The 20607-nt window shown below is 42.6% G+C and overlaps 1 protein-coding gene across 1 annotated transcript in view; it reads left to right on the forward strand.

Moving 5' to 3' along the window:
* LOC132406380 (uncharacterized) overlaps nucleotides 1-20338 on the forward strand; it is a 51598-nt gene extending 31260 nt beyond the window's left edge. Inside the window, exons 5-8 of the mRNA XM_059991980.1 lie at nucleotides 334-421; nucleotides 15205-15303; nucleotides 16515-18947; nucleotides 19907-20338. Of these exons, the coding sequence (XP_059847963.1) occupies nucleotides 334-421; nucleotides 15205-15303; nucleotides 16515-18947; nucleotides 19907-20158 (2872 nt within the window). The 3' untranslated portion in view covers nucleotides 20159-20338. The remainder of the gene's footprint in view (nucleotides 1-333; nucleotides 422-15204; nucleotides 15304-16514; nucleotides 18948-19906) is intronic.
* Nucleotides 20339-20607: the final 269 nt, after the last annotated feature.

The following is a 20607-nucleotide window of genomic DNA, read 5'->3' on the forward strand; positions in this document are numbered from 1 at the left end:
TTATACCCTACTTGTTTACTTTGTGAGTTGCACCCATGTGAGGTGCAGACATTCTTCCTTAATCTCATTACAAAATTACAAATGTGATAACCCTTTGGCCCACTTATCAGCCTCAGCGCATTAACACCGTTATTGTTCAACCGTTAAGCATGTCTTCCCGTTACCCGTATCGCTTCTTTAATCAGCAAGCTATTGTTTCATCCTGAGTTTGCAAATTGGTTTATACGTTGCCCTGCAAGTTGCTTTGCACATTCTTTCTGTGTCAGCACATTCTAAATGGACTCCTTAAGAATCATTTCTCTCAACTTCATTGCTATTTTCTTATCATTTTAGAACTGATCTGACTGTACCAGCAGTGGAGGAAAAAGTTTCCAGAGTGAATATGTCTCAGGAAGAACACTTGGCACTTGCACTTTCCCAGGTTTGTAAGCATATGTTATGAGTTATTACAGATTAGTTGCAGAATTTAATTACGGTAGAATTTGGTTCTCAATTATGTTTTAAATCTACATTGACTTCAGAGGAGTGTTAGTATCAGTGTCCAAAGGGCAACGGCTTCTATATATGTCCATTTAGAATTGTTAACCAAGGACACATTTGTAGAGTCATGGAGTAATACAGCACAGAAACAGACCCTTTGGCTCAACTTGTTAATGCTGACCACAGCCTCCTCCCTGTTACTCCAAGTCACCTGTGTTTGGCCCATAAGCCTCCATTCCTTCCCCACCCCACCCCCAGCCCCACACCCCCGGTACATATCTAAGTGCCGCTTAAATGTTACAATTGTATTGCCTTAACAGTTGGCAGCTCATTCCAGGTACTCAGTATCCTCTGAAGAAGTTACCTGGCAGATCACTTAAACCTCTCCCCTCTTTACTATTTGGTGTCCTCTGGTTTTAGACTCCCTGGGTCTGGGGGGAAAAGGCTATGATCATTCATGCCCCTTTGTTTCTATGAGATCAAAGGTTCATTTATTATCAAAGTATGAATCCATATACAACTCTGAGATTTGTCTTTTCCATACAGCCACAAAGCAAAGAAAGAACACAAAAGTTGTTTCAATGAGAAACATTAAACCCTGCCCCAAGCACAAAAAAGAATGTCATCCCAATCATCAGCCCCATAAACCTTCCCCCCATCCCCACAACTGCACAAAAGTGCAATAAGAACATTGATCCCCATCCCTCTCCCCACACAAAACGGAAGAGAAACATCGACCCTAAGTCCCACCACCCCCCGCACAAAAAAACTAACAGAAGGCAACAAGAACATCAACCCCAACCACCCAACAAAATGGAAAGGAATGGGTGAAAAACGCAGAATATGAAAACCATAAGTCTGAAGAAATCCACAGTCCATAAATGCAATAGACCAATCCATAAATGTTGAATCATGGTAACATCCTCCCTCATCACTGAAAGTAGAGCCCTACCTGCCTTCCTAGCAAGCCACACGGCGATATGCTGCTCATAGACTCCTTTTCTGACAGTGATCAAAAGGCAGGCTGTCAGCTGGCGCTGAACTCTCTGCATTTGCCTCGATGTTTCAATCTTCCTCAACACTTTAATCAGCGATTAATGGATGTCTTAATTGGCGAAATGGAGTTGAACAGTATCTAGCATCCCGTCCCTAAGTTTCTTCACACCTAATTCTCCTGTGATCCAAGAAAACAAAGATCTAGCATGTCCATTTGTTCTTTAGTCCTACAGCATTCTTGTAAATCTCTTTTATAGCTTGACAATGTCTATCCTATAACAGGCTGACCAAAACTGTACACAGCATTCTAAGTTCAGTCATACAAGCAACTTATATAACTGCAACATAATGTCCCTGCTCCTACATTCAGTGCCCTGTCTGATGAAGGCCAGCATACAAAATGCTGCCTTCACCACTCCATCTACATGCATGGCCACATTCAGTGAACTATGCACATGCAGTAAGTAACAGATCCCTTTGTTCCACAACACTCATCAGTATCCTGCCATTCACTGTACAGGTTCTACCCTGGTTAGAATGTCCAAAATGCATCACCTCAGCTAAATTGAAGCCCATTTGCTATTCAGCTCATCTCCCTAACCGATCAAGATCTTTGTTGTTCATTGCAACCTGCTTCAATAGCAACAAGACTCCCTAATTTAGTATCATCAGCGAACTTGCTAATTGTTCCATATACATTCACATCCAAATTATTTACATAAATAATGAATAACAGAGGTCCCAATAATGACCCCTGGGGCACCTCATTAGTCACAGGCTTCCAGTCAGAGAATTGACTTTCAAACATGACCCTCTGCTTACTATTATTGAACCATCTCATTAGTCTACATATATACCCCTCCCCCACACTCCCACCTCAAATCACAGTGGCCTAAGCTTCCAGATCAGCCTGCCATGCAGGATCTTGTCGAAAGTCCTTCTAAGGTTCTTGTAGAGAACATCCACTGCCCTATTCAATAAAATCCAAAAAAAAATACTGACTATTCCAGATCAGGCCTTGAATATCCAACTGATACTAGATTCTGTCCTCAGAATTTCCTCTGGCAACTTCCCTAAATCGCAAGTCAAGCTCATTGGCCTGTAGTTCCATGGCTTGTCCTTGCTACCCTTGTTTAACAATAGAAAAACATTCCCTATTTTCCAGCCTTCTGGGCCTTCACCAGTGGCCAAAGACAAAGCAAATATCTCTCCAAAGCCATCTGTGGTTTCTTCCTTAGCTTTCAGTAAGGTCCAGAGATGCACTTACTGAAGCCGAAGGGATTTGTCCACCTTAATGTGCTTCAAGGCTGCAAAAATATAATCAGTACAAAATGATTTATGTGGAGTTTTTTGTCTGTTTCTCAGAGCTTATTTCCTTCAGTCATTTGTATTAGAGACCATAAGACATTGGAGCAGAATTAGGTCACTCGGCTCATCAAATCTTCTCCACCATTCCATCATAGCTGATTTATTATCCCTCTCAACTCCATTCCCCTGCTTTCTCCCCATAAGCTTTAATACCTAGACTAACCAAGAACCTATTAACCTCCATTTTAAATATATTCAATGACTTGGTCTCCACAGCCATCTGTAGCAATGAATTCCACAGATTCACCACCCACTGGCTAAAGAAATTCTTTTTCATTTCTTTTCTAAATGGACATCTTTCTATTCTGAGGATGTGCCCTCTGATCCTAGACTCAACCACAATAGGAAACATCCTCTTTACATCCACTTTATCTAGGCCTTTTAATATTCAATAGGTTTCAATGAGATTCCCCTCATTCTTCTAAACTCCAGCAAGTACAGCCCCAGAATCATCACACATTCCTCTGGAACTATTCTCATGAACCTTCTTTGGACCCTTTCTAATGACAACATGTCTTTTCTTAGATAAGAGGCCCAAAACTGCTCACAATACTCTAAATCCAGTCAGACTTATAAAGCCTCAATATCACATCCTTGGTCTTATATTTTAGTCCTCTCAAAATGAATGCCAACATTGCATTTGCCTTCCTTACCATCGAATCAACCTGAAAGTTAACCTTTAAAGAATCTTGCATGACAATTCCCAAGTCCCTTTGAACATCTGATTTTTGAATTTTCTCTCTGTTTAGAAAATAGTCTACATCTTTATTCCTTCTACTAAAGTGTATGATCATACACTTCCCTACACTATATTCCATCTTCCACATCTTTGCCTATACTCCCAATCTAGCCAAGTCCTTCTGCAGACTCTTTGCTTCCTCAACACTCTGCCCCTCCTCCTATCTTTGTACCACCTGCAAACATGGCCACAAAGTCATGAATTCCATCGTCCAAATCATTGGCGCATAACATGAAAAGAAGTGGTCCTAATACCAACCCTTGTGGAACATCATTAGTCACTGGCAGCCAATCAGAATAGGCTGCTATATTCTGACTCTGCTTTTCATTGGTCAGCCAATATTATATCCATGTTAGTATCTTTCCTGTAATATCATGGGTTTTATCTTGTTAAATAACCTCATGTGCAGTACCTTATTAAAGGCCTTCCGATGACCCAAGCCAACAACATCCACTGACTTTCCTTTGTCTATGCTGCCTGTTATTTCCTCAAAGAATTTCAACAGATTACTTTAGTAATATTTATTTAGTGATATCTTCTGGCCCTTCGAGCCATGGCTCCCTAGCAATTCGCGATAAACCCTGATTAATCCTAACTTAATCATAGACAATTTACAATGACCAATTAGCCAACCCAGTATATCTTTGGACTATGGGAGAAAATCCACATACTTCATGGGGAGGACATACAGACTCTTTACAGGAGGGTACCTGAGTTGAACTCAGAACTCTGGAATGCCTCGAGCTGTAATGGTGTCATGCTAACTGCTATGCTGCTGTGGCACCCAAGTAAAATTTTCCCTTAAAGAAATCATGCTGACTTTGCCCTACTTTATCATACAACTCCCAGTACCCCAAAACCTTATCCTTAATATTGGACTCCAACACCTTCTCAACCATTAAAGTCAGGCTTACTGGCCTATAAGTTCCTTTCTTTTGTCCCTTCCTTCTTAAAGAGTAGACTGACATTTGCAATTTTCCAGTCCTCTGAAACCATTCCCGAATCTAGTGATTCTTAAAAGATCATTACAAATGCTTCCATTATCTCTTCAGTTACCTCTTTCAGAACCCTGGGGTACAGTTAATCTAATTCATGTGATTTATCTACCTTCAGACCTTTCAGCTTCCCAAGCACTTTCTCTTTAGTAATAGCAACTACAATCGCTTCTGGCCATGACACTCTTGAATTTCTGGCATATTGCTAGTGATTTCCACAGTGAAGACTGATGAAAAATACTTCCTAAGTTCATCTATTAATTCTTTATCTCCCATTACTATTTCTTCAGTGTCATTTTCAGTGGTCCAATATCCACTCTCTCCTCTCTTTTACTCTTTATATATTGGAAAAACTTTTGATATCCTCTTTAATATTATTTGCCAATTTACCTTTGTATTTAATCTTTTCTCTCCTTAAGGTTATTTTAGTTGCCAGGAGCTGGACTTGATTGTCAGAGGCTATTTTAGATACATACCATTGGGAGCATTTAATAGGTAGTGGAAGCTTATTCCCCCCCCCCCCACCATCCCCAGGCTATAACAACTTTAAGGAACCCCCTGTGTAAATATTGTAATGAAAATAGAACATTATAAATTATTCATACTGAGGTATCTTAACAACTAGTTTCTACTTCTGGCACTAAGGAAAGCATAGCAAATATTCACATTAAAATATCTATAATCCAAAATATATAGTTATTGAATAACCAGAACATGATGTATACATATTATTGTTCTGTTTATCGCACCTGTAAATAGGGGTATTGAAACGAAGAATTTACAGTCTTTAATGGTACTGTATATTAGAACACTGTTACTGTAAATAGTTATGAAGGAACATTTTGTTTTTGCTGCTGGTAACGTTCCATCACAATATCACAAGCAGTTAGGGATAAGTGACCACAACTCCTTAACTTTCAGGATAGCTATAGATAAGGATAGATATGGTCCTTGCAGGAGAGTTTTACATTTTTTTAATTATCGAAATATACTTTATTCAAAAATAAAATTATACACGAAAAACCATTCAATTACTCTCAATCCTTTATAACTGTTTCCATTACGGTCTTTACATTTCCACACATTTTGCCACCCAGGTGGCACTCTGTTATTCCATATTTATATTCCCTTGTTGAGGGGTATACACCCACCCCCCCCCCCCCACCCCTCAACTCCTGCGGGAGAAGAACCCTAGACTGTGGTCTTTCCCCACCTGGCCCTTGCAGTGGCTGCACCAAGTTTGAGTGTGTCCCTCAGCACGTACTACTGTAGCCGAGAATGCGCAAGTCGGCAGCATTCCCCCAGGGACATCTCCATGTGCTGGTAGACCATCAAGTTTCAGTCTGACCAAAGAGCGTCTTTCACCGAGTTGATGATCTGCCAGCAGCACTGGATGTTGGTCTCCGTGTGCGACCCTGGGATTTTTTTTTATTAAACAAAATATACTTTATTCAAAAATAAAATTATATACAATAAACCATTCAATGACTTTCAATCCTTTACAACTGTTTCCGTTGCTGTCTTTACATTTTCACACTTTTCACCACCCACGTGGCACTCTGTAATTCCATATATACATACACTTGTTCAGGGGTATACACCCCGCCCCCCCCTACCCCTCAACTCACGTGGGAGAAGAACCCTAGACTGTGGTCCTTCCTCACCGGGCCCTTGCGGTGGCTGCACCAAGTTTGAGGGCGTCTTTCAGCACGTATTCCTGGAGCCGAGAATGTGCCAGTTGGCAGGATTCCCCCATGGACATCTCCGTGTGCTGGTAGACCATCAAGTTTCGGGCCGACCAAAGAGCGTCTTTCACCGAGTTGATGATCTGCCAGCAGCACTGGATGTTGGTTTCGGTGTGCGTCCCCAGGAACAGCCTGTAGATCAGAGAGTCCTCTGTTACGCAGCTGTTGGGGATGAACCTCGACACTGTCCCTTCCATCCTCTTCCACACCTTCTTGGCGAACCCACAGTGTGCAAAGAGGTGGGTCACTGACTCCTCCTTACTGCAGTCCTCCTGTGGGCAGAGGGGTGTGGAGACGACGTTCCGGGTGTACAGGAGGGATCGGACTGGGAGGGCCCCACTCACCGCCAGCCAGGCGAGGTCTTGGTGTCTGTTGGTGAGGTCTGGCGATAAGGCATTTTGCCAGATGAACTGGACGGTCTGCTCAGGGAACCACCCCACCGTGTCCATCACATCCTTCTCCTATAGTGCCTGCAGGACCTTACGTGCTAACCACTGCCTGATGGCCCTGTGGTCAAAGGTGTTGACCTGAAAGAACTTATCTACGTAGGACAGGTATGGCGGCAACGACCAGCTGACAGGGGTGTTGCACAGGAAAGGGGCCAGACCCATTCTTCGTAGCCAGGGTGACAGGTAGAACCTGGGTACATAGTGGTACTTGGTGCCCACGTACCTGGGATCCACACACAACCTGATGCAGCCACACACGAAGCTCGCCATCAGGGTGAGGGTGACATTGGGGACATTTTTGCCCCCGTTGTCCAGGAACTTGTGCATGGTGGTCCGTCTGACCCGCTCCATCTTGGATCCCCGGACAAACCTGAAGACGGCTCGGGTGATTTCCGAGCTGAAGGTGTGGGGGACTGGCCACACCTGTGCCAAGTACAGCAGCCCTGAGAGCACCTCACACTTGATGACCAGGTTCTTGACCGCTATCGATAGGGACAGCCCTCCCCACAGCCCCAGTTTCTGTTTGACCTTGGCAGTCCAGTTCTTGTTGCACGGCTTGGCCCCTCCGAACCAGATCCCCAACACTTTCACATGATCAGACCTGATGGTGAAGGGGACGCTGGATCGGTCGGGCCAGTTGTCGAAGAGCATGGCTTCGCTCTTCGTGTGGTTGACCCTGGCCCCTGATACCTGCTCGAACTGTTCGCAGATGATGATCAGTCTGTGAACTGACCTCGGATCAGAGCAAAATACGGTGATGTCGTCCATGTACAGGGAGGTTTTGACTTGGGTCCCTCCACTGCCTGGCACCATCACCCCTCTTTTGCCCTCATCCCTCCTGATGGTTTCGGCAAAGGGTTCTATGCAGCACACGAACAAGACAGGGGAGAGAGGGCAGCCCTGCCTGACTCCAGACCTGATGGGGAAGCTGTCTGTTTCCCACCCGTTGACCTGGACTGCGCTACAGATGTCCGTGTAGAGCAGTTGGATCCAATTCCGGATTCCCTCCCCAAATCCCATTTTGGAGAGTACATCCGCCATGTATGTGTGCGATATCCTGTCAAAGGCTTTCTCCTGGTCCAAGCTGACCAGGCAGGCATCCACCCACCTGTCCTGCACGTAGGCGATGGTGTCCCTCAGCAGCGTGAGGCTGTCTGAGATCTTCCTGCCCGGTACAGCACAGGTTTGGTCCGGGTGGATCACCTGCTCCAGTGTAGACTTGACCCTTTTGGCGATAGCCTTAGACAGGATCTTGTAGTCCACATTCAGGAGTGAGATGGGCCTCCAATTTCTAATGTTTTCCCTCTGCCCCTTCTGCTTGTAGATAAGGGTAATGATGCCCATCCTCGTGGATTCTGACATGCTGCCTGCCAGGAGCGTAGCGTTGTACACTTCCAGTAGGTCGGGGCCCATCCGGTCCCACAGAGCTGAATACAACTCGACCGGTAAGCTGTCACTTCTGGGAGTCTTACCCGACTCAAAGGAACAGATGGAGCCAGTCAGCTCGTCCAGGGTCAATGGCTGCTCCAGACTCTCCCGCTTGCCGTCGTCTTAAGACCTGCGTGATAGACGACAGGAAGTTGCAGGAGGCTGTGGAGTCTGTGGCCTTTTCTCCATACAGACCGGCATAGAAGAACCTGTCTGTCTGCGAAGACGCGACTGAGCCATCCTCTTTCTTAAGGTTGTGGATCACAGAGCTCCACCTGTGCACCTTTTGGAAGAAGAATCGTAAGCACGTCTCGTCCTGCTCCACGGTTTGGACCCTCGATCAGAAGATGATCTTGGAGGACTCAGCTGCAAAGTGCTGGGCTTGCCGGCCCTTCACCTCCCGCAGTTCCTCCCTGACATCCACCCCCCTCATCTGTAGAAGGAGGAGTTGCTGCAGCTCTGTCTGGAGTTTACGCAGTTCCTTCTGCCCCGCCTTGCTTTCTGGATACCCTTGCGGATGAAGAACCTTTTGAAGTTCTCCTTGGTGGCTTCCCACCAGTGAACCGGGGAATCAAAGAAGGCTTTCAAGGTTCTCCAACCTGTGTACTCCTTCTTTAGTTCCTCTATGTTCTCTGGGGTCAGCAGCTTGATGTTCAGCTTCCACGTCCCACTACCTGCCTTCTGATCCTCCTGTAGGTGACAGGTGGCTCGCAGAAGGCAGTGGTCAGAGAAGAACACCGGTGTGATGTCGGTGGTTCTGACCGTGAGGGACTCTGACAGGAAGAGGAAGTCGATCCGGGAGTGGGCTGAGCCGTTCGATCATGTCCAGGTGGCTTGTGGCTGAGCTCCACCTGTGGGGGTGCCAAAGGCATTGCGCAGCTTGTCTGTCTTTACCGTATCCATCAGGAGTCTGGAGGTACTGTCCAGCCTGCTGTTGGTGCTGCTGGATCGTCCAGCCACATCAATGGTGCAGTTGAAGTCTCCAGCCAGAACGACCGGCTGGGACATCACCAGCAGCAGTGGGAGCTGCTCAAGGACAGTCAGCCGCTCGCTCCGTATGGGGGAGGCGTACACGTTGATCAGCCGGAGCGGAGTGCCCCAGTATTTGACATCTGCTACCAGGAGGCACCCCGCAACCACCTCTTTGGCTTGGGTGATTGAGAAGTTGCCTCTCCGTAGCAGAATCCCCAGGCCGGAAGCGCAACAGTCATTGCCCCCCGACCACACCGCCAAACTCTGGGTCCACCAATGAGACCACCTCCAGTAGTTGCGGTGTGGCAGTCCGCACTCCTGGAGGAAGGTCACGTCGGCCTTTACCGAGTCCAAGTACTGGAGCGTGCTGACACATCGCCCAGTGCTCTTCAAACTGCACACATTAAGAGATGCCAGTGAAATGTCCGCCAGTAAAGTTCTTTATTTCAGCAGCACACTGTCCTTACCTTTGCAGTCCTGAGCCTTCATGCCCACGGCCTTTGTGAAGTCCGTCCCCGGGATTGCGGCAGGGCAAATTGCAAGGGCATGGGCAGGAACTAAGAAGAATTAATTGGGAATACATTTTTTTCTGGCAAGTCCACCTCAGACACGTGGAGGGTGTTTAAAGATCAATTGCATAGAGTACAGGAGATGTATTTTCCTGTTAGAAGAAAGGACAAGGTGGAAAGATACAAACGTTTGTAATAGAACCTTGGATGTTCAGAGAGGTGATGAATTTAGTCAAGAAGAAAGAGTATGTAAGGCTTCGGAAGTTAGGATCAAACAGAGCATGTGAGGAATATAAAGAAGCCAGAAAAGAACCAAAGAAGTGATTTAGGAAAGCCAGAAGGGGCCATTAAGGTGAGTCCTAAGGCATTCTATACACACATCAAGAACGAGAGGATAACTAGTGAATGGGTAGGACCACTCAAGGATAAAGAGGGAAACATTTGCTTGGATGCAGAGTATGTTAATGAGTACTTTGCTTTAGTATTTATCAAGGAAACAAACATGGAGAACCAGGAGATCAGTGCTGTGTGTATAAATATTAGATGCCAAGGAGGAGGAAGTGTTAGGCCTATTAATGAGTATTAAGATAGATAAGTCCCCAGGGCCAAATGGGATTTACCCACGTTATTGAAGGAGGTAAGAGATGAGATTGCTGGGGCCTTGACCAATATCTTTATGTCCTCTTCAAGCAGAGATGAGGTCCCGGTGGACTGGTGAGTAGCTAATGTTGTACCTCTGTTTAATAAAGGAACAAGGGAAAATCCTGGGAGTTATAGACTGGTGAGTCTCATGAAATATGAAGGGGAATTGCAGGAGAAAATACTTAGGGATAGGATATGTGAGCACTTGGAAACCTGTAGCTTAATTAGGGAGAGCTAGCATGTCTTTGTGCGAGGCAGGTCTTGCCTTACCAACTTCATTGAGTTTTCTGACAAGGTGATGAGAGAGATTGATGAAGGTAGGGCATTGGTTGTTGTTTACGTGCATTTCAGTAAGGCACTTGACAAAGTCCCTCATGGGAGGCTAATCCAGAAGATTAAGATGCTGTGGTGAATTGGCTGTTTGGATTCAGAACTGGCTTGCTCATAGAAGACAGAGGATAGTAGTTAAAGGGACTTATTTGAGCTGGAGAACCATAATTACTGTTGTTCCCCGGGGATCTGTGCTGGGACCTCAGCTGTTTGTGATGTATATAAATGACCTGGAAGAAAATGTAGATGGGTGGGTTAGTAAGTTTGCCAGTGATGGTGGAGTTGAGGATATTGTAGAAGACTGGCAAAAAATACAGCAGAACATAGATGAGTTGTCACAATGTGGAGGTGCAAGGGTGTTGGAGGAGGACCCAAATGCAGGACACAAACACGTCTTGTAAGGTTAACTAAATAGTGTTTATTACTATTTACAAGGAGAGCAAGGATAGAACAGAGAGAAATCAAGGACAGCAAAGAGGAAGCGGGAATAGGTGTAATGGACGAGGACTCGGGCCTGGGACTAGGCTGGGACTCAGGTTCTGGGGGCTAGGACTTGGAGCTCGGGGATCAGAGCCAGGACTCAGAACACAGACCTTGGACTGGATACTTGGAACACCAAACACAGAGCCAGGACCCCTCCTTAGGAACAGGATGTAGGGCCGGGACTCACGGAACACAAATGACAGTCCACTTGAGTAGCGGCAAACAGCCTACTTACTGAGCTGGATACAAGACGATAAAACGACAGTCCATTCGAGTAGCAGCCAACGGCCTGCCTACTGAGCTGGATACGAGACCACACAACAATGGACGGTACTATAACTGGGCCCAAGTTTGCTCCGAACAGCTGGAGGTCTTGACTCACCCTGGCGGGTTAACCTTGCCTGGACCCGCTCTGGCAAGGGAAGGCGGCTTGCTGGCACTTGCTTCAGGTGGAGTCTTGGCTTGCTCCGGCTAGATGACTAACTTCAGTGACTTCGTTAACTCTCCAAAACGCTCTCGCCCTGAACGGTTGAAGCCGGAGACTTATAAACTGCTGTTTCGGTTGAGAGTAAATTGCCTTCAATCACCAAGCCTGAGGGACACAGGAAATTAAAGGGAAACAAGGAGTCAACAGTCCGGATTGTAAACTTAAAGGGAACCCAATCCAGACCATGACATCAGTTGCAGATACGGACAGAGAAATAGCAGATGGAGTTTAACCCAGATAAATGTGAGGTGTTGCACCTTTGTAAGGCAAATGCAACTGTTAAAGGAAGACCCTTAACAGTTTTGCTGAGCAGAAAGATCTTGGGGTCCAAGTTCATAGCTCTATGAAAGTTGCTATATAGGTCGATAAGCTGGTTAAGAGTGCTTATGGAAAGCTAATGGAATGCTTGCTTTTATCAGTCAAGGAATTGAGTTCAAAAGTCAAAAGGTTATGTCGCAACTTTATAAAACTCTGGTTAGGCACATCTGGAGTATTGCATACAGTTCTGGTCACCTCACTATAGGAAAGATGTTGAGGATTTGGAGAGCGCAGAGGAGGTTTGCCTGGATGCTGCCCGGTTTAGAGGGTATGTACTCCATGAGAGGCTGGACAAACTTGGGTTGTTTTCTTTGGATTGGCAGAGGCTGAGGGGAGATATTGTGGTGAACTGCGTGTGCCTGTCTGGACACGCCCCCTGCTGACTGCTCCTGTGGCTCCTCCCACAGGCCCCTGTATAAAGGCGATCAGAGCCTGGGCCCGGCCTCTCAGTCTCCAGGATGTAGTATGGTGGTCACTCACTGCTGGTTCCTTCTTCCAGTCAATAAAAGCCAATATCTCGCCTCTACGTCTCAGAGTGAGTTATTGATGGTGCATCAGATATGATAGGGGTTTATAAGATTATGAGTAGACAGGGAGTATCTTTTTCCTAGGGTAGAAATTTATAATACCAGAGGGCATGCATTGAAAGGGGATGAGGGTAAGTTTTTTACTCAGAGTCGTGGATGCCTGGAATGAGTTGCCTGATATGGTGGTAGAGGCAAATACCTTCGGGACTTTTAAGAGGCACGTGAATGTGAGGAAGATGGGAGGGGATATAAACATTGTGTAGGTAGGAGGGATTATTTTTTGAGGGGTTTTGATTTACTTTTTTTTAAACTGGTTCATTTGAACAAAGACCTGTTCTTGTGCTGTGATGTTCTGCATTCTATAATATACTCGTTAATGATATCATTGTTTAGATCAGTGGTAGTGGTAAATTAATCAATATATTTGCTTACATTTGCAGTTATATTAAGTGGTTCATCTTTAGAAACTGGAGTGGAAATGGGACAAATGAGCCCTTAAGCCTACCACTCAAAGCCTGATTCAGCATTGGTCTCTTTTGCATGTTCTCTCCATATCCCTTGCAGTCTAATGTATCTCAGTGTTTATCTTGAATATATTCCAAAGACTTTGCCTTTACAGTCATCTTACCTAGAGAGTTCCAAAAATTCACAACCTTGTGAGAGAAGGAATTTCTCCTCACTTATGTCTGGCAGGTGTATTGAAGTCCTAAGTCCCACACCACCAGGTTCAAGAACAGCAACTTTCCTACAACTATCAGGTTCTTGAACCAACCTATACAATCCTAATCCTACCTCAGCAAAGAAAACTACAGACCACCTGTTGTCCTTTATCTGTCTCTGATTGTGTCTTCACTTTATCCTAATTTTGTTTATGCACAGTCTTTGTTATCTCTCTTTTCATTGTCTTGAATATGTATGTATAATACTTTATATTATGTGTTTTCAGTTCTTGCATGACTATGATGCTGCTGTATTCCATTATTTTCCATTGTACTTGTACCTTACTGTACTTGTGAACATGGTGATAAACTTGACTTTAAATGAGCATCCCCTTATTCTGAGCCTCTGCCCTCTTGTTCTTGATATATCCATTATGGAACACAACTTCTAAGCATCTACATTGTTCATTTCTATAGATGCTTCCTGACCTGCTGAGTTCCTGCAGTATTTTGTATATGTTGCTTTGGATTTCCAGCATCTGCAGACTTCCTCATGTTTGTGGTCTACACTGTCAGTCCTTCTCATCACTTTCAATAAGGTCTTCTATCATTCTTTGTTCCAATGATTGTAGGTCCAAGTTGCTCAACTTTTCTTTATGTTTCATCTCAGCCATCAATAATGTTATAATTTCTCCATTGCAAGCTCACCCTTCCGGTGCAGTCTCACCAGCACCCTGTAGAGTAGAATCAAAACCATGTTTTTTTACTTTATATCCTTTGCAATTAAGAACAACATAATTCATTATAGCAGCTTGGTTTTCAATACTGAAAATTAGGCTGTGTGGTGTCATAGCAACCTCTCACTCAAGGTCAGCAAAGCCAATGAACTGACTGTTGACTTCAGGAAAGGAAAACCAGAGGTCCATGAACATGTACTGATCGGAGGATCTGAGGTGGAGAGGGTCAGTAACCTTAAATTACTGGATGTCACAATATCCTGGACCCATCATATAAATGTAATTGAAAAGAAAGCATGATAGCATCTCTACTTCCTTAGGAGTCTGCAGATATTTGGCATGTCATCAAAAACCTTAACAAACCTCTATAGATATGTAGCAGAAAGTGTATTGGACTGGCTGCATTGCACTCTGGTATGGGAACACCAATGTTTTCTAGTGGAAAATCCTACAAAAGGCTGTGGATTTGGCCCAGTTTTTCCACAGGTAAAGCCCTCCCAACCATTGAGCACATCTATATTAAACGGTGTCATAGAAAATCGGCATCTATCATCAAAGATCCTTGCAATGCAGGTCATGCTCTTTTCTTGCTGCTGCAACCAAGTAGAAGGTACAAGTACCTTAGGGCTCTCACCACCAGGTTCAAGACAGTTACTACCCCTAAACCATCAGAGTCTTTGAAAAAGAGGATAACTACACACATCTATTGAGATGTTCCCACAACCAATGCTCTTGCTATAAGGTCTCTATCTTGTTATTTCATGTTCTCGTTATTTATTCCTATTTATTTATATTTGCATTTGCACAGTTTGTTGTCTTCTATACTCTTGCTCTTTCATTGATCCTATTTACGATTACTATTCTTTAGATTGGCTGAGTATGATCGCAGGAAAAAGAATATCAGGGTTGCACATGGTGGCATGTATCTACTCTGATAATTACATTGAACTTTGAACGTCCAGATCCCTTTGTACTGCAACATTTTGTTTAAATAATAATTTACTTTTTCATTCTTTCTCCCATTCTTCACCCACCCCAAAAATGTACTCTATCTGCTGCTCTCTTGCTCATTGACATTGATCTGGATCCAATTGCAAGCTCCATAGTTCTCTTCATTTCTTGCTCTTAACTGTTGTGTCATCAACAAATTTAGCCTCAGTATGCTCATCAAAATCAGTATGCATTTTAAATAGTTGAGATTACTGCACTGATTCTTGTGGTACTCCCGGAGTTACTAAAGTTGCAAATGTCTTGTAAAATATAAAATAAATAAATATTCTTCTTTCAAACAAGCCTTCTTTCAGCTTTATTTCATGCAGTTTTGTATTTTGCTGCCACAGAATTCAGCTGGAAGATATGTTCCTGTCTTTCCAAAGCCAAAAAATCGACTTATTCAATGTGACTCTTCGAAGAATGTTATGGTGAAACCAAATAAAGAGGTATTATGCAGCTCTTTAATAAGATGGTGATACCATACTAAACTGTCCTAGAAATACGTCAATGAACTACCAAGTCATTCACACCAGAGCTTTTATTTCTTTCATATCAATTATTGGAAATGTAATGTGCAATATCTTCCTTCCTGTTTTGTGGTATGATATTTTATTGCTATAAAATTTCCATCTTATTTTAAAACAGGAGCCCAGACAGAAAATAGCACCAAGCTGTTTGACTCTGGAAGGCATACTAACTGAACATGTCTCTGTCTCCATCAATATCTGAACATGTAGAGACTACAAATAACAGGAAAATTTTCTATCTTTCATGGCATTGATATGAATTGTTAACTGTTTCTCCTCTGACTTCCTAAGTGATTCTACATTTTGTTTTTATTTTTATTCCTTTATCTAATTTATGAACAATCAGTGAAACCAGGTTAGCATGCCTTCCAGTGATTTGGATGAGATCAGTAAAGTTAGCATAGACCAAGAAATGAACCTAAATTGTAGTATAATACACAGTGCATTGCTCTTGTCTGGTGTGCTAGTGATTGGGCCTCTGAGGTTGTTTCAAGGCTCCAGTGACCAGTACAGTTTAATAGTTGGCCTGTCATTAATTGTTTTCTGTAGCTCAGAAATCTGTGGAAAAATGACATTAGTGTATTTTATAAGTTATAGATCCCTTTATCATCTGTGGAAATAAGTTTCACTAAAAGGTAGAAAGGACATTGAGAGGATGTTTCCAATAGTGGAGAAGTCCAGGACTGGAAAGCACTGCTTCAGAATAGAAGGTCGTCCCTTTAGAACTGAGATGAGGATGAATTGCTTTGGCCAGAGTGAATCGATGGAATTCATTGCCACAGACAGCTGTAGAGGCCAAGTCGTTGGGTATATTTAAATTGGAGGTTGATAGGTTCTTGATTAATAAATGCTTCAAAGATTACGGGAGAAGGCAGGAGATTAGGGTTGAGAAGGATAATAAATGATCCATGATCAAATGATGGAACAGACTCGCTGGCTTGAATGACCTAGTTTTGTTCCTATGTTTTATAGTCTTATAACACGTGTAGAATAGCAAGTAAACTACAACGTTTATTCATTTGTACTCATGAGGGACAAGAACTTAAAACAAATTGATTTTTATACCAACTATAGGTATGTAAGTAAAATCATTCAACATGTCCTTATTTATTTTCTCTTCATTACTTAAGAGTGCCAATGTCAGTAAAACGGAAGGCGACGACAGTTCTCATAACCTGGTTCTTGAGAGTTCAGGATTCTGCTTGGCTGCCACCGAACAGCAAGTGCAGGCTTCACAACAGCCTTCAGAGCAGATTGCCCTTAACTCAAGTCATCTAGTTTCTAATGTGTCAGAGAAAGAGCAGCAGGAGACTCGAGTAGATGAGGACTGCATTCACCAAGGAAGTAAGAGCAGTGTGTCACTTTCAAGAATGCAAGAGGGAACAGACTTTGTAGACCATGCAATAGAAGGGTTGACATGCTACTCAGACTCCATGAATTCTGCTGTAACTGAAGTAAGGCAGGAAAGCAGCCAACTTCATGAAATGGTTGTGCTTTGCAGCACTCCAATCCCAGTTGCTCCCAGTACAGCATTTGAGCAACCACTAACTCAATCGCAACACAGAACACTGAATTTAAGCAGCTCTTTCTCTAAGAGTGAGCGATTGCACCATTCTTTATACCAGGAAATAAATGACAAAGGGCTAGTCACGCATGAGGAATTGGCAATATCCCAAAATGAACAAACCACAAGCACTATAGCAATCAATAACACTGACCAGAATGTAGAAAGCAGAATTCATACTCCAGAAGTGTTAAGGAATTTCAGCTATGGAGAGAAGATCCATAATGTAGTCTGTGAAGGGATAGATGTTAACAAACAGGAAGCGTTTACCCGAATGACTCTGGTCACAGATCCATTTGCACAGAGTGATTTGAAAGAGACAACTTGTTCACGACCTGCTGACCTGTCACTTGATACTAATGCTGAAAATCAGCTGGAAACCTTCAGCTCAAGTTCTCAGGCTAATATAATTGATGAACATCAAAATGTCAATGAGAAACTGCCAATGTCACCCAGATCAGTGAGAAATTTTGTCTCGAAAAACTATGATGATTACCAAAAGGACTCTAATGGTAATTGGTCTGACGTGAATGTCTCTGGTCACTCTGTTACTGAGATGACTGACAATATAATTCTCCCCAAAGATTCAGTTGATCAAGATGTTAAAAGTAAATATGTTTCAGAAATTGAAAGGATACATCCTGGTGACCAAACAGAAAATGACATGGCAACAAACCATAAATATCAGAAGATCATCCTGGAATCTTATGAAACTTTTCATGGTTGTGGGGGTATTGAGGGGTGTAATTCTGTAAATTGTGGTAATGCTAGTGAAGAAACAAAGCTGCTTATCCAGGAAACATTAAGTGAAAATCAAGGCAAAGGTGCTATATCAACTCACTATGCAGAGCAGAAATGTAATTCCTTTGCACAATGTCAAGGCAGTGTAGGAGAACAATGCATTGGACACAGTCAATCACAATTTTTAGAAACTCAGTTAGCTGACTCAATACTCGATTGCTCACAAACTGACATGTCGAAGAGCCTTGTGGATTTTAAGGTGTGTACAAGAAATTGCCTTAGTTCTGAGCCAGAACACCTGGAAAGTGACAACACTGTTCCACAACAGCTGGGTACAAATATCACCCCTTTGCAAGCAGCTATCTGTCCAGCAAAGAATGAAGAAATTATTCCTGATAATGAAATAAATCATCATCAGATACATTTTAGTAATGGAAACGATACGGAGATCACCAAAGAACAAATAGTGAGTAAAATATCATTGGCCACTACTGAAGGAATAATATATAATACATTGTCATCATTTGATAAACTGGGTTTCCAGACTAGAATCCACGTGAGCGGCATTAAAGATCCAGCCAAGGTAGATTTAAGTAGAAGAGAAATTAACCATGACGTTGTTGTTAAACAAAGGAATGAGGATGTTATTGCATCTTTACAGTTACCTGGCAGTGGAATTGAAAAAGATGCTACTAAGTGTCATCAAAAAGGAAAAGTAAAGAAACAGATTCAAGACGAAGGAAATATGGAATGTGGGGGTGGGACCAACTATAGTGATGGAGAATCCAGTGTAGAAGAACACATGCTTCCATCTTTAATGGGCCAACTTAAGGAAGAAGAAAGTTTAGTTAAATATGGTACTTCTGATCAGATAGTTTATTCTGTGGAAGAGATGGATTTGCAACTGGGTTATGACTTTGCAACTGGAGACAAGAACACAGTACCCAGAAGTCCAAATCTAACAACCATTTCAGTAGTTTCCTCTCAGTACAAATCTGAGGATGTCACAGCAAGGCACAGAGGACCAACTTCAAATGTTGAAACAGCAAAAGCTTCTGTTCATACAAGAATAAATGCAGAAACCGGTCACAGGATAAATAATGTTAATGAATGTAAGGGTTACGGTTCACCTCTGGTGAATGAGAGATCCTCCAGTAAGACTCAGGAGAGGATTAATGCTCAACATGCATCAACATTTTGGACTGAGAACCAAAAGGACAAAAGTGAGCAAAATCCATGGTCCGGTACAAATTGTAAGGTAAAGATACTTTAATTAATAATTATCGATGAACTTACTGCATTTTATATATTCAGCTGCAACACCTCAAAGTCCTCTAGAAAGTTAGTAAAGAAATAATTTGTTTTTGGTTGATAATGCAAAAAAACATGCAAGGATACCAGTTACCAGGATTCTTTTCCATATATTCAATTCCATGGACTTCAGTGAAACTAAATATATGGAGGTATGCATAACCATACATTTAGCACTAACTGGCAAAGATAAATTAACCTATTAACATATGATTTTAACTATGCATTGCAAATATTAAACCCCAGACTTGAAAGAATTTCTCTTGTTCCTCAGCTACTTTAAATTTGTTCCTGAATATTTTATTATTATTTAGAGATATTGCATGTTACATATACTTCCAGTCCAATGACCGTGGGCTATCCAACTACACCCATGTAATCAATTAACCTATTAACCCAAATGTCTTTGGAATGTGACAGGAAATTGGAACACTCGGAAGAAATCCACGTGGTCACAGAGGGAATATTCAAATTCCTTACAGAGAGCAGCCTTTTGTTATTTCTAGGCACAAATAAACAAATTAAAAATGAAAGAAAATGATGTCTCAATTTGCAAGTAAAAACCAAAGTAAATAGTTCTGAAAGCATTTACAGTATTTTAGTTATACCATTTATTGAACAAATTTCTCCATTATTAAGTAGAAAATGAATCAATGAATTTTATCTTAATTATGTGTTTATTCCCAACACCATCTTTTATATGCTGCCTCCCAGATCTATTCACCTAAGTTAAATTCTGAGCTCCAATACTGTCTACATCGGGCATGGGCAAACTACGGCCCGCGGGCCATATGCTTTTTAATCTTTTAATTTAAGCTTTTTAATCCGGCCCGCAGAACTTGATGAAATTATATTAATAAACCTTGTTAACGTTTTTTCCCCGCAATTCTGGCATTTTCCCAATAGATGACGCACTCTATATACATTGACCTTTGTGGAGGTGCAGCGTATTACTCCACATTTGCGCTTTACTCTTTGTTAGGCTTGACCGATTTGTGTGAACAGGCGTTCAGCGTCATGAACATCAACAAAGCCAGCCACAGATCCAAGTTAACTGACCAACACCTCAGATCCATCCTGAGAATCGCCACAACAAAACTAAATCCAGACTTTGATGCGCTGGCTAAAAAGGGAGACCAACAACACTGTTCCCACTGAAATTAAAAATAAGTTTCTTCGTTGTGTTATGTAAAAAATGCATTTGAAAATATTTTTTTCAATAAGCCTTACATGTTACATGTCATTTCTGTTAAGTGATGGACATGAGTAGTGCGCAGGTGCACGTACGTTCTCAAAATAAAAAATGCGCTCCAGATCAAATAACGCGCTCCGCATACTGGCGCACTGTCATTGTTCTGTCTTTGTGCTGGTCGTTGTTGAGTTTTGGCACAGGGGACAATTGAATAAGAAGGAGCAGGACAAGTAGACCTGCATCTCCTACCGTTTTTGAAATAAAGACAGTCAGGAGGAGAGTGATGATGATAATATCTTGAAGGATAACAGAATTTTCAGTGCTTTAAAATAATAACTGTTACTATTAAAAAAGCTGTATTTTCATTTAATTTTCAGTGTTTTAAAAGTCATTTCAATAAATAGCTAAATACCAT

Source organism: Hypanus sabinus, chromosome 16 (assembly GCF_030144855.1).
Source record: "Hypanus sabinus isolate sHypSab1 chromosome 16, sHypSab1.hap1, whole genome shotgun sequence".
Lineage (NCBI taxonomy): Eukaryota > Metazoa > Chordata > Chondrichthyes > Myliobatiformes > Dasyatidae > Hypanus > Hypanus sabinus.